Source organism: Bison bison, unplaced genomic scaffold, assembly GCF_000754665.1.
Source record: "Bison bison bison isolate TAMUID 2011002044 unplaced genomic scaffold, Bison_UMD1.0 scf7180017864144, whole genome shotgun sequence".
Classification (NCBI taxonomy): domain Eukaryota; kingdom Metazoa; phylum Chordata; class Mammalia; order Artiodactyla; family Bovidae; genus Bison; species Bison bison.
In genome coordinates this window covers 116,567-129,673 of record NW_011494716.1, presented here as the reverse complement: position 1 = coordinate 129,673, position 13,107 = coordinate 116,567, and the positions used below count along the sequence as shown (strand labels likewise).

Below are 13,107 nucleotides of genomic sequence, written 5' to 3'. Positions count from 1 at the left end.
GCAGCCCGTGCTGAGTGTACGCCCCCAGGGAGGTGCATGTCTGCAACGCTGATGGTTTGGGGCTCTTCCAACGACCACTGCTGAGAAGAGCCTCACGCAGGCCCCTGCAGACACGTGCTCTCACAGGCACGACTTGTGTGGCTGCCAAAGGGAGGGTTAAAGCTGTGTGATGTGTAGACCTGATAGGCCTCACCTTTTTCACTTGTGACCGAGACAAGAACAAAGGGGCCAATGCTCAGAAAGGTCAGCATGATGATGAGTTTGACACAGGCGTTCCCCGCATTCTCAAAGCAGAAGCTGGTCAGGTAGATGAAGGGGATGATGGCCCAGGCATAGAGCATCAGCATCAAGAAGACAGCTCGGACATTCTCCTTGTGTGTAAAAGCCTCCTCATCGTAGTATAGAAATACCACCTGGGGAAAGTGGGGCAGAATTTGGAAAAGTCACTAAGAGTCAGCCCTAAGCACGAGAGAAAGGATACGATAATCTCAAGTTATTCTTAATAAGGTAAACAAGGTGTTGGCAGGACTGCAGCAGCACCGCCCTTCCCTCACTCCTCTGGCCACGCAGAGGACACCAGTGCAGTGAGATGAGGAGCACAGAGGCAGAACCAGGGAGGACATGCTCCAGGCTGCACCGCTCGTGCCCTGGTGGGCTACACCTGTCCCCAGGGCACTGTCTTACCATCCTGAGGCAGCAGCTCTGGGGAAGTCACCACCTAGAGACCCCAGAGCAGGCCCCCTGCTCCTAATGACGCTGGGACGGGAATCACCTCTTACTGAGGGTCAGTGAGGAAGCTGCGTTAACAGCCACGTGGCCCATCAGGGGCAGAGCTGCCAGCCTAGACTTCTGGTTGGGTCCCGGTTCTTTGCAGGGGCCCCAAGGCCAGTCCCCTGGACACAGAGGGTTGGGGGGAGGGGCCCCTCACAATGCAGCTCACCAGCAGCAGCAGGCTGGGGACAAGGAAGGACAGGAGGTCCCAAAGCAGAGACGAGAGCCAGAACGTAGCCACGTGGACGCCGCTGATGAACTGGACCTGCTTGGCCTTGAGGCCTCTCTCCTTGACTGTCAAGATGGAAAAGGAACTCGAAAGGAAAGCCATTCCAAAAAGCAAGTTGATGACAAGATAATGTCCTTTAGGGCCCCTGTCAAAGGCAGGATATAAAAAGAGAGGCAGTCATTTAAGTAAAACCAGTCAAAGCAACCATATTCCAAAATAACAATTTGTAATTAAAACAAAGAGACAAAACGGAAGGAAGCTGGCGGTAAAGGGAGAAGCTCAGCGAGGAGAAAGGAAAGCCGCACATACTCATACAGGATGTCCTCTGCGGTCTCCATGCTCGACTCAGGCTGAGGGTGGTTCAGAACCGTTATGGACGCCCTGGGCCCAGAGAGCAACTTGAACAGGACGTTATCCACCAACGCCAGCGCCTGGGCCGTGGAATGGTACGCCTGGTTGTTGAACAGCGCTGTCACGACGGTGTGGTTCTCCATGTCGTCAAAAGAAATGGCCACCAGGTAGTTCTGGTCAAAGACCTCGGGCTCCTCCTCTAACTTTTTCAGGAGGAATGCTTCCACTGGGCCTGGAAGAAAATAGACCACTGAGCGGGTCGCGCCAGGCCCCGCGAGGCAGGGAGGACCGCGGCTCCTCCTGAACATCTCTCTCCTCACCAAGCCCCACACACATCCCCAGTGGGGTCCTCCTGTCATGGCCATGCCCCGACTTCCAGTCATCCACTTGGCCTGCAGGGCTGCCTCCTGCCTGAACCTCTCAGGCCTGAGGCCTCAAGAAAGTTTTCTTTTCATTGACTGGAACAGCAGTGAAGTCTTGTCCAGGCATCTTTCAGGCTTCCCTGCTGTGCAGCCCCCATTCACACCAGAGGCTCTGAACTCAGGCACGCCCGCTGACCCTCTGAGGCTGAGCTATGTCTATGTGAGCATCACCGACTGTGCCTCTGGATTACTGCTTATCCACAAGACCTCTGGGCTAGGAGCTCTCTGAGAGCTGTTCATCACCACGCTTCTAGCACACAGGCTGACTGACCAAGAACCCTGGAATTTTTATGCTGGAATGATCACTGTACTGGTGGCTGAGGGTTACTGAGTGCCAGTGTTGCAGTGCAAAGCACCTTTGATGGGCACTCCCCTGGGGACCCTCTGGTGACAGTGTGAGGAAACCAAGGTTGGGAGAGGCAAGGCACTACAATCCCAACCATTTCTGCAGCTGATCTCTTGTACTTTACTAGAAATAAATCCTTAAAAATTTCATTTTAAATTAAAATAACACATCAATATAATTTTAAAAATCAAATAATTATACAAAACTTACAATGAGAGATGACAGTGCCATGGCCTTCCGCGTCACTGTCCCTGGCTCCTGCTCACCAGGGCAACTATGTTGAATTCTTTCAGTCTGTGCTTCTCAGGATCGCTAAATAGTCCATTTCTCCACTGACAGTCTATCTCGGAAGCAAGTACTTGGCTCTCTTAGAGGACTATCCCCACCTCCTAGGGCCTTCCCCACCCCTCCCCACCTGCCCCAGAGTTATATCATAAATTCAGTTTAACCAGTAGTCAGTTTGACATTCATTATGAAAAAGTAGAAATTATTCACAGCTGAACCAAGTAGCACACCATGACATGTTTCTTTCTTCTGTACACCTGTGCCCCTCTGAAGGAAATACTATTCTCCTTTTCTCATCTGCTTAGTTTTTATCCCATCTATCACCAAATCACCCACAAACTCCCTTGGCAGAAGTGTAAATCTCTTCTCAACACGTTCAAACGTAACGGAACATTTGTTTCGTTTTTGGACATGCTTTAGTCCCTAGAAAGACACAACTTGGTCCCATTTCTAGGAACTTTCCCTTTCCTGTTACTTTTGAAAGATTTTTTCTGAGGCTTCTAGCCACACACTCTGACTTCAGAGAGCATCATGTAGCCTGGAAGCACATGGCTTCACTGCAGGGAGCAATGGGCCTGCTTCCTGCCCCATTTTCCTGGGCCTGGTACTTACTTTGCAGCTCCAGAGGTTTCTGGTCCTCAGCCATAAGCACATCTGTCAGATGGTCTAGAAACCGCGGACCCAGCCTGGAGTTCGGAGAAATGTAGAATGGAACAATAGTTTGACCATACGATTTTAGGGTCAGCTCCAATGGGCTGTTGTCCATGCTTATATCGAAGTTGAGGAATGAGAGGCTGATGCTAAGAATGACCAGAGGCACCAGGATCTGTATTGACAGCATCATGATCCAGTTGCGCCAAGAATAGGTAGCCCTTTTCAAGAACATAGCACAGAACTGTTGGCAGAGAAGGCTGAACTACAATTTAAAAAAAAGAAGGACATACCATTAACATGGTCACAGGTAGGAGCTGGCAGGCAGTGAAGTGGCTCATGTTCAACTGTATTCTCTCATATTATGTCTAACATTTTGATTGTGTCAAAAATTGCTTCAAATTAAAATTCTTTGACTTAATTATTAGATTAACATTTAATGGCAGAAAAAGAAGGCACAGATTGGAAAGAGTTTGAAAGAGAAATCTAAGCAGACACCAAATGTAAACATGATACATTGTTTTTCACCTGTCAGATTGGCAAAAATTTTATGTTGATGAGGATACAGGCAGAGGGAAATGCCATTGCTTGCTGGCATTTTAATTGGATATTACTTTTTTAGAAAACAAATGAGCTGAATGAATAAATTTAATTTGACATCCACCCAGTCAAAGAGAAGAGATTCCACTTCTAGTAATACGCCCACAGATGCACCTGTGGAAGGATGCAGGCCATGCATAGAGAGGTCCCTGGGCTTCGACACTGAATATCAAAGTGTGCAGTCATGTGCACTGAGATCCCAAGATCCAGCCTTGGGCCCAGAGCCACAGGCTCACATCAGCTTCTCTTTCACTGGCGCTGCGCTAGCTGGGCAGACTGGAGCCTTCAAGCCTCAGGTTTCCTAAATACCAAAACACCCCAGAAAGCCTTTCCCAAGCACCCACTATGTCTCCCACATTTGGATTTGAGGCTCCTTCCTCTCAACCATTCACCAAAAGGCATTGCTCTCACCCTGCTGGAGGTGGCGCTCTGAGAAATACTTCCTGGGAAGGTTCTGGAGTTGTTTTCAAAAGCAAAGCTTGGCCCAGTAGAGTCTGGATAGATCCTTCCTGGGGTTGGAGAAGAGCCTCCTGTGTAGGACAGGCACTGGTCTAGATAACCCCCAAGACCCCTTCCAACTGGGGGCTCCATGGATGGCAGCTTCCCCTTGAACAGGTGATTTAAGACTATGAAACAGTGAGTCCTCTTCACTAACCCATGAAAGGGCTCCCTGGTGGCTCAGTGGAAAAGAACCTGCCTGCTAATGCAGGAGACGCAGGAGACACAGGTTTGATCTCTGGGTCAGGAAGATCCCCTGGAGGAGGAAATGGCAACCCACTTCAGTATTCTTGCCTGGGAAATTCCACGGACAGAGAAGCCTGGTGGGCTCCAGTCCACGAGGTCACAAAAGAGTCAGACACGACTAAGTGATTGAGCATGCATGCATGCATGCAATCCACGAAAACCAATTTCATTATTTTGTAGTATACCTTATAGATAGCTAAATCAAGACAACTATATAAAACATATATCAACATTCTTTTTTAAGCATTAAAACCTGTATGAAATACAGGTTGCCCATGTATTTCATAAGAATTTTTTTTTTAAATTAAGGATTTCCCTGGTGGTCCAGTGATTAAAACTTCACCTTCCAATGCAAGGAGTGCGGGTTCAAACCCTGGTGAGGGAGCTAAGATCCCACATGCCTTGTGTCCAAAAAACCAAAATAGAAAACAGAAGCAAATTCAGTAAAGAATTTAAAAAATGGTCCACATCAAAAAAAATCTTAAAAATTTTTAATTTCAGGTGGTACCATGCATGATTTGTTTCATAGTGAAAGACTAAAAAGAAAGGTTAAATATGCTTTTTGGACAGCAGATTTAATGCTTCTTTTAAAAGCTTAGTCTCATAATTTCTTTTTTTTTTTTTTAATGCTTATCTATTTGTTTTTGGCTGTACTGGGTCTTTGCTGCTGTGTGGGCCTTTCTCCAGTTGAGGAGAGCTGGGGCCCTTCTCCAGGTGTGGCACATGGGTTTCCCACTGCGGTGGCCTCTCTTGTTGCCAAGCATGGGCTCTAGGGCACTTGAGCTTCAGTAGTTGTGGCCTCCAAGCTCTAGAGTGCAGGCTCAGCAGTTGGGGCGCTCAGACTTAGTCTCTCCGCAGCATGTGGGGATCTTCCCGGGTCAGGGATTGAACCTGTTCTCCCGTGCTGGCAGAAGGGCTCTTCACCAAGGAGCCACCAGACAAGCTCGATTTAGTGCTTTACTTTTGCTTTTTTCTGGTGAAAGAAATGGCCACACCCTTTCTATGAGCTTTTCTGATACTTCCTTTCATTGGGTTGATCCTGGTCAGAAAACACCAGCATTCTGATTTTCAACTGGAGCAAAGAGCACGGTATTCCTGAAATCCAGCAGAGCCAATCTTTTATGTCTAAAATCTGCAGTTTTTCTTAAGCCCCTATTAAAGGTTGACATTCATGTCTTGACAGAATAATATCATGATTCCAGGAATGAAACAGAAACCTGCTTCTTGCATTGATGTATCTGCTCACCCCGGTGTTAGGATGGATGGGTAGGCCGGATGGTATTGAGAAAATCCTTGAATGAAGACGTCTAATCCTGTTGACAGGAACTCTGCTCACCAGTGGATGAGAATGGAAGGAGGGAAGCTTGATGATCTGCAGGTCTATATCGGAATCCATCAGCTTATTAACCCTAAACCAAACCAAAAACACAAAGAAATGAGAATTCTCAAAATCACAACACATTCCATTTTGTTCAGATTTAAAGGATGAAAGTCATGTAAGATATGAAAAAAATAAGTTAGGACGCAAACAATGAAGAGAAAAAAAGCCACACTGAGATTACATACTGTTGGCAAGTGTATACTGGCTAGAAAGGGCTTAAAAAGGAACTAACAACTGAATTAACGGACCAATGGCTTCTCCAAATAACTGAGGCAACACTAGCTTGAATAGATTTCATTATTTTCCTTAAAAGATACCACACACAAATTAAAACAAAAATATAATATCACTTAATATGTATTTTATGAGCAAAACTATAAATTATACAATGTGGAGTTTCTGACACTCCAGGTCTGGGGTTTGTAAACTATGGCCAGTGGCCCAAATCCAGCCCAAGGTTTGTTTTGGTATGGGACAAGCTCAGAAAGGATTTCACATTTGTAAATTGCTGTTACATGGTTAATTAAGTGCTTACATAATACCCTTGTTACGTGACCATTCCTACACAGCCTAAAGTATTTACCAAAGCTGTAATACTTTGGCCACCTGACGCAAAGAGCTGACTCATTAGAAAAGACCCTGATGGTGGGAAAGACTGAAGGCAAAAGGAGAAGGGGGCAGCAGAGGATGAAATGGCTGGATAGCATCACCAACTCAATGGACATGAGTTTGAGCAAACTCCAGGAGATATGAAGGACAGGGAAGCCTGGCGTGCTGCAGTCCATGGGGTTGCAAAGAGTCACACACGACTCAGTAACTGAATAACAACAACACAATACCCTTGATTATGCGACCAAGCCTACACAGCCTAAAGTATATACTCTCTGACCCTTTAGAAAAAAGTTTGCTGAACCCCTGCTCAGGGTAAAATTCAGCAAAGTATGAGGTCAAAAAACATACTTTTACTCATAGTCTTTGAGCTAGTTATTCCATTGATGGGAATTTGTCACAAGAATATAATTCAATAAACTGGTTCATTTTCCCTCCAGTACAGTTCTGCAAAGGACAGTAAATTAACTGTTATTTATTGCTGTGACACAGATTATCCCAAAACTTAGCATCTTGAAACAACAGTAAGCATTTACAATCTCACACAGTTCCAGTGGGTTGGGAATCTGGGGGTGGCTCAGCTGAGTAGTTCTCCCTCAAGGTCTCTCCTGCAGATGCAGTCCAGCTCTCGGCCAGGCTACAGTTGCCTGAAGGCTGGACTGGGGCTGGAGGGTCCGGTCCACTCACAGGATAGTGCCCTTATGTGGCAGCGGAAAGGAGGCAGTGGTGTGTGGTTCTCTAAGTGTAGTTTGGACAAGAACACTGGTTGATGTTTTAATTAACATTAATGATTAAGACAAAACTGAAACAACAAAGATGTTATATCAAAACTTCATTCATTCATCCACGAGGTGAGTAACATTTTTATTGGACTAAATAACACATTTAAAAAACTCAAAGAGTATTTCCTCAAATTCTATTAATGAAATTGCTTCAGATAGGACATACTTTGAAGCTTACTTCACACTATTAACATTTTCTCAGTCATTACTTTCTAAATCTAGACAGTCAACAAAGAAATAAACTCCAATTTATAGTGTTTACCAATTTTCATGTTGTAAACACTCTCACCAGTATTGATTTCAAATTGTCAACATAATGCTTCCATCACTGTTGGGGGCCAGAGTGAGGCACTTGGCCCGTGGCAAAGGTCATGAGGAAGGAGGCTCGACATACGCAAAGGCAGGATCGAGCCTCAGGAGTCCCCCTGGAAATCCTCGAGCATCTACCCCCATAACCAGAGCCTGCCTACTTTACTACTTTGTGCTCTCACCTACACCTCTGACTTTACGGGGGGCTGTCCCCCACCACCTCTTTCGGAGAAGGAGTTAACTTAGAGCTCCAGTTAATAAAAACTCCTGGGCGTGACAAGAGTGTTTTAACCTACAAACTCCTCTGAAGGTTCTCTGGCCTGCCTGACAGGCTTGTCCGGCCGCATGTGATTGCTCACAGCTTCCCAACAGCGAGAGGCACGAGATACTTTAAACCTTCTAAAAACAGGTTCCTTAGAAAAGTTAGAAAACTATTAGTATAAGTATAGTGGGCTGATTAGAAATTGTATTGGTGAAGGGTTTTTCATTTGTTGAGCCAATGTTTGTTGCTAAGTCTCCACATCCCCTGCCCTTACACACATTAATGAATATATAGAAGAAATAAGTATTAACCTTTGGTATAAATCACGTTAGACCTTAGGCTAAGTAAATTCTTTCCTTAATTAAAACCCACTACACCCTCACCCTATATAGGAATGCAACTTTATTTGGGTGGCATCTGTTTTAAGAATAATCACCCCTGGAGAAATAAGTGTTCTGGTTGACTGACCGCTGTGACAAGGAGAGGGTCATAAATTGTCAGCAGGCCCCCTGGCCAGAAGATGAGGTAACACCTCTAAGACCTCTGTATACGTTTGTATGAAACACCTGACTTTGATAAAAGTCAGGACTGCTGACCCCGTGTGACTTTTGCATAACATCTCAGTGTATAAAAGTAGACCATGGAAAATAAAGAATTGGGATCAGTTTCTCGAAATACTGGTCTCCCCATGTCACTCTCTCTCTCACTCTGGCTGAGTCTCCATCTGGAGCGTGGAACCCACCAAGCTTACTAATTTTGCCTGGGCTTCTAAGATCCGACCGGGGAGGCCTCAGTGTCTCCTCTCCTTCGGGAGAACGGAAGGACGCCTGTGGCCTACGTAAGTGGTGCAAGCTTCTTGTCTTGAAGTTTTATTGGTCTCCCGCATAAACCAAGCTACTCAGCCTCTTTTCTCCACTGAATTTTCCTACTGAGCTATTCTCATTCTATTACTCTTTACATCTCTAATTAATATCTAATTGAAGCTATTGTATCCTGATCCTCGCCGACGCTGTCCCTGCTTCGAATACCCTGGATCAGCCGGGGCTGGACCCTGGCACATCACACAGTGTAAGTAGACATAAAAATAACCTCAAGATCACTGATTATAGTAAAATGTAACCAAATCATGAGGAAATAGTTTTTATTATTTCCCTCTGTGATTATTGTTATTTATAAGAAATATAGATTTGTTCTTTGTCCTGGTTCCAGAACAGAGCTCCTAAAACTCTTGCAAATTTCTAAGTGAAGAGAGCCGTAAGAGTGTCCTTTGTCATGTGGACTTGGGAAAGCACCACAAGATGGGGTCTGGTTGCCAGGGGAACCAAAACCATGTGATTGGCAGGTTACAACTTTTGATCACCTTCACCCAATTACCACACTCCTGCCTCCAACCTCTGAAGAAAGTGGAAGTGAAAGTTGCTCAGTTGTATTCACTCTTTGAGACCCCATAGACTATATAGTCCATGGAATTCTCCAGGCCAGAATACTGGAGTGGGTAGCCTTTCTCTTCTCCAGGTAACCTTCCCAACCCAGGGATCGAACACAGGTCTCCCACATTGCAGGTGGATTCTTTACCAGTGGAGCCACCAGGGAAGCCCAAGAATACTGGAGTGGGTAGTCTATCCCTTCTCCAGCAGATCTTCCCAACCCAGGAATCAAACTGGGGTCTCCTGCATCGCAGGCAGATTCTTTACCAACTGAACTATCAGGAAAGCCTGCCTCCAACCTCTGGCAACCACAAATCTGTTGTTTCTGTGAGTTTTTTTTATATTCCACATATAAGTGAGATCACATAGTGCTTGTATTTCTGTGCCTGACGTTTCATTGAGCATAATGCCCTCAAGGCCCATCCATGTTGTTGCAAATGGCATGATTCCTCTCTTTAAAAAAATTTTTATGGCCAGACAGTGTGTGTGTGTGTGTGTGTGTGTGTATCAATCACGTCTTCTTTATCCATTCATATGCTGATGGACACTTAGGTTGTTTCCACAACTTGGCCATGTAAATAATGCTAAAATAAACATGGCAGTACATGTTTGAGGTAGTCAGTCCACTTCCTTTAGATATATAACCATAAAGTGGAACCAGATCATATGATAGTTCTATTTTTAATTTTTCTGAGGAAATTTCAATATTGCTTTTTATAGTGGTTGTATATCAATTTACATTCTCACCAACAGAATACAAGGGTTCTCTTTTCTCCATATCCTTGCCAACACTTGTCATCTCCTGTCTCTCTGCCATTCCAGTGGGTGTGAAGTGATAGCTCACTGTGGTTCTGATTTGCATTTCCCTAATGATTAGTGATGCTGAACACCTTTTCATGTACCTGTTGGCTGTCTGAATATTTCCTTTGGAAAAAAGTCTATTCAGGCCCTCTGCCTATTTAAAAATTGGATTTTTTTTGCTATTGAATTGTATGAATTCTTTATATATTTTAGATACTAACCCCTTATCATATATGTGTCTGCAAATACTTTCTCCCATTCAGTAGGTTGCCTTTGCATTTTGTTGATCATTTCTTTTGCTGTGCAGAAGCTTTATTTTGAGGTAGTTCTACTTGTTTATTTTTCCCTTCGTTACTTGTGCTAACATTCTCCCCTTTACTTTGAGCTGGACCTAGTGACCAACTTCTAGTAAACAGAATATAGCAAACGTGATAAAATGACACTTCCAAGATTAGGTGACAAAGTGAACATGGTTTCCATCTGGTCATCTTTCTCCGATCACTCGCTGTGGGGGATACCAACTGCCATATCACAAGGTCATTCCAGCACGCTGAAGGGGAGGCCCACATCATGAGCAGCTGAGGCCAGCCAGCAACAGCAGGAGTGAACGTGAAAGTGGATCCTTCCCCAAGTGAGCCCTTATAGACTGCAGCCCCGGCTGGAGACTCGACTACATGCTCATGCTCAGACGCTCAGTTGTGTCTGACTCTTTGAGACCTCATGAACTGTAGCCCACCAGGTTCTTCTGTCCATGGGATTTTCCAGGCAAGTATATTGGAGTGGGTTGCCATTTCCAACCACCTCAAAATAGATCTGAGCCAGAATCTCCTACCTACTTGCTCCTGGGCTCCTGACCCACAGAAACTGTGAGGTAACAAATGTTTGTTGTTTCAAGGCTGCTAAGTTTCAGAGTAATTTGCTAGCAGCAACAGATAATCAATACAAGCCCAAAAAGGAGTATAACAGACATGAGACACCTGAAAGGGAAAAGTTGTGTGTAAGTAGCTGTCTCAGTAAGAGTGGAGAGGATGGATCAGAAGAGAGATTAGGTGAGAATTTTCCAAAACTGACCAATACCAGCAAAACACAATGTGAAGAGCGGTAAAAATCCTAAGCAGAACACAAAGAAAACCACACAAATGCACAGCACCGTAAAAATGTTGAAAACCTAAGGCAAAGAAAAAATTATATTAAAAGCAGCCAGAGATAAAGGACAGACTGCATTAAAAGAATAATAATAATACTAGCAGCTGACATCTCAGTAGACATATGGAAGTCAGAAGACAATAGAATGGAAGAAATAAGCAAAAATGGTCTATTCATATAATGGAGAACTATTCAGCAATAAAAAAACCAAAGTATTTATTATACATGCTACAACATGAATGAGCCTCCAAAAATTATTCTATGTGAAAGAAGCCAGACATAAAATACATACTGTATGATTTTCTACATATGAATCCAAATGATTCCATTCTTATGAAATGTCCATAATAGGTAAATATATAAAGACAGAAAGTAGACTAGTGGTTTCCTTGGACTAGAAATGGGAACAAGGAATATTTGGAATATTTGCAAATGAACATGGAAGATCTTTCCAGAGTGATGAAAATGTTCTAATGTTGGCTTATGGTCCCACCATAAATTTACTAAAAGCTATCAAACTATATGGTGTGAATTACTGGTTAATGCTACAGTATGTAAATTATACCCCAACAAATCTGTTTTAAGAAGAAGAAATTAGAATTACATTGTAGAAGTATTAAAAACAACCCCTGACAATGTAAAATTCTGTATCAAGGGAAAATTCTCTAAGAAATGGAGGCCAAAAATATATTTTCAGGCAAACAAAAACTCTGAGACTTCATCAGATCAGAAAATCTGCACTAAAGGAAATAGATATTGTTTGGGCAGAAAGAAAACAGCCCGAGATGGAAGCTTAAGGGTGAATGATGCTTAAGAGTGTAAGAACAATGCCAAGGGTAAATATGTGCTAAATTTAAAGGAATGCTGATTGCACAAAAGCACAATAATGTGCTACAGACTTCCAAATATACACAGAATTGAAATAGTTGAATAAATACCACATAGCAAAAGTGGAACAAATGGAATTTAAGAGTGCTACACATTGCATTGTCTGGAATGCAAGTAAATGTGCTAGTTTATTGTATACTTTAATAAGCTAAAAATGCACACTGAAATCTTAGGGTAACCAAGAAGAGAAGAGCAAGATAATGTACAAATTCTAAACTAACGGAGGAGAAAATATAAAGCAAAAAAAAAAAAAAAAAAACCACTAAATCAATTCCAAAGACTAGAAAGGAAATAAGAGAATATGGAATTGATGGGATAAATAGAAGACACTGAGTAATATGATAGATTTAAAACTAAATAGATTAGAAGTTTATTACCCACTAGAAAAGACCCTGCTGATGGGAAAGATTGAAGGCAAAAGAAGAGGGCAGCAGCAGAGAATGAGATGGTCAGATAGCATCACGGACTCAATGGACATGAATCTAAGCAAACTCCTCCAAGAGATAGTGGAGGACAGAGGAGGCTGGCGTGCTGCAGAACACGGGGTCGCAAAGAGCTGGACATGAATTAGCAACTGAACAACAACAACAAAGAACTGCTTAAATGATAAAGATATACAAATTAATGTTTTTTAAACTCCAGCTATATTCCATTTATAAGAAACACATCTAAAATATGTGGCTATGGTATGAATGAATGCCAAAGAATGGATAAGGAGAATATCCTTCAAAAATGAGAAACAAAATCATTTCCAGACCAAAATAACTGAGAGCGTTTGGCACCAGCATAAAAATAGTAAAGGACATGGGACAGAATGTACTTCAGGCAGAAGGAAAGTCTAAGAAACACAAGGGAAAAAAAACACAGAAAAAGCTGAACATGTATATGAATTTAAACGACCACTGTCTTTGATAAAACAATAATGTTTTGTGGAGTTAAAAAAGAGAATTAAAATGTATAATGATAGTATAATGTATAAGTCGGTAATGGTAGGATGTCTGTGAATAAAATTAAAGTGTTTCAAAGCCTTGATATTTTCCAGGAGCAGAGTAAAGATATTACTTCCCCTGAGACTTTGATGAATTACTTACGTGCATCTCAAT

General features: G+C 43.1%; 1 protein-coding gene across 1 annotated transcript in view; it reads right to left on the bottom strand.

Moving 5' to 3' along the window:
• LOC104988957 (ATP-binding cassette sub-family A member 3-like) overlaps positions 1–13,107 on the bottom strand; it is a 98,246-nt gene that overhangs the window by 27,429 nt on the left and 57,710 nt on the right. Inside the window, exons 17-21 of the mRNA XM_010840463.1 lie at positions 5,646–5,808; positions 3,017–3,320; positions 1,310–1,583; positions 941–1,145; positions 194–413 (exon numbers count right to left, since the gene is read on the bottom strand). Of these exons, the coding sequence (XP_010838765.1) occupies positions 194–413; positions 941–1,145; positions 1,310–1,583; positions 3,017–3,320; positions 5,646–5,808 (1,166 nt within the window). The remainder of the gene's footprint in view (positions 1–193; positions 414–940; positions 1,146–1,309; positions 1,584–3,016; positions 3,321–5,645; positions 5,809–13,107) is intronic.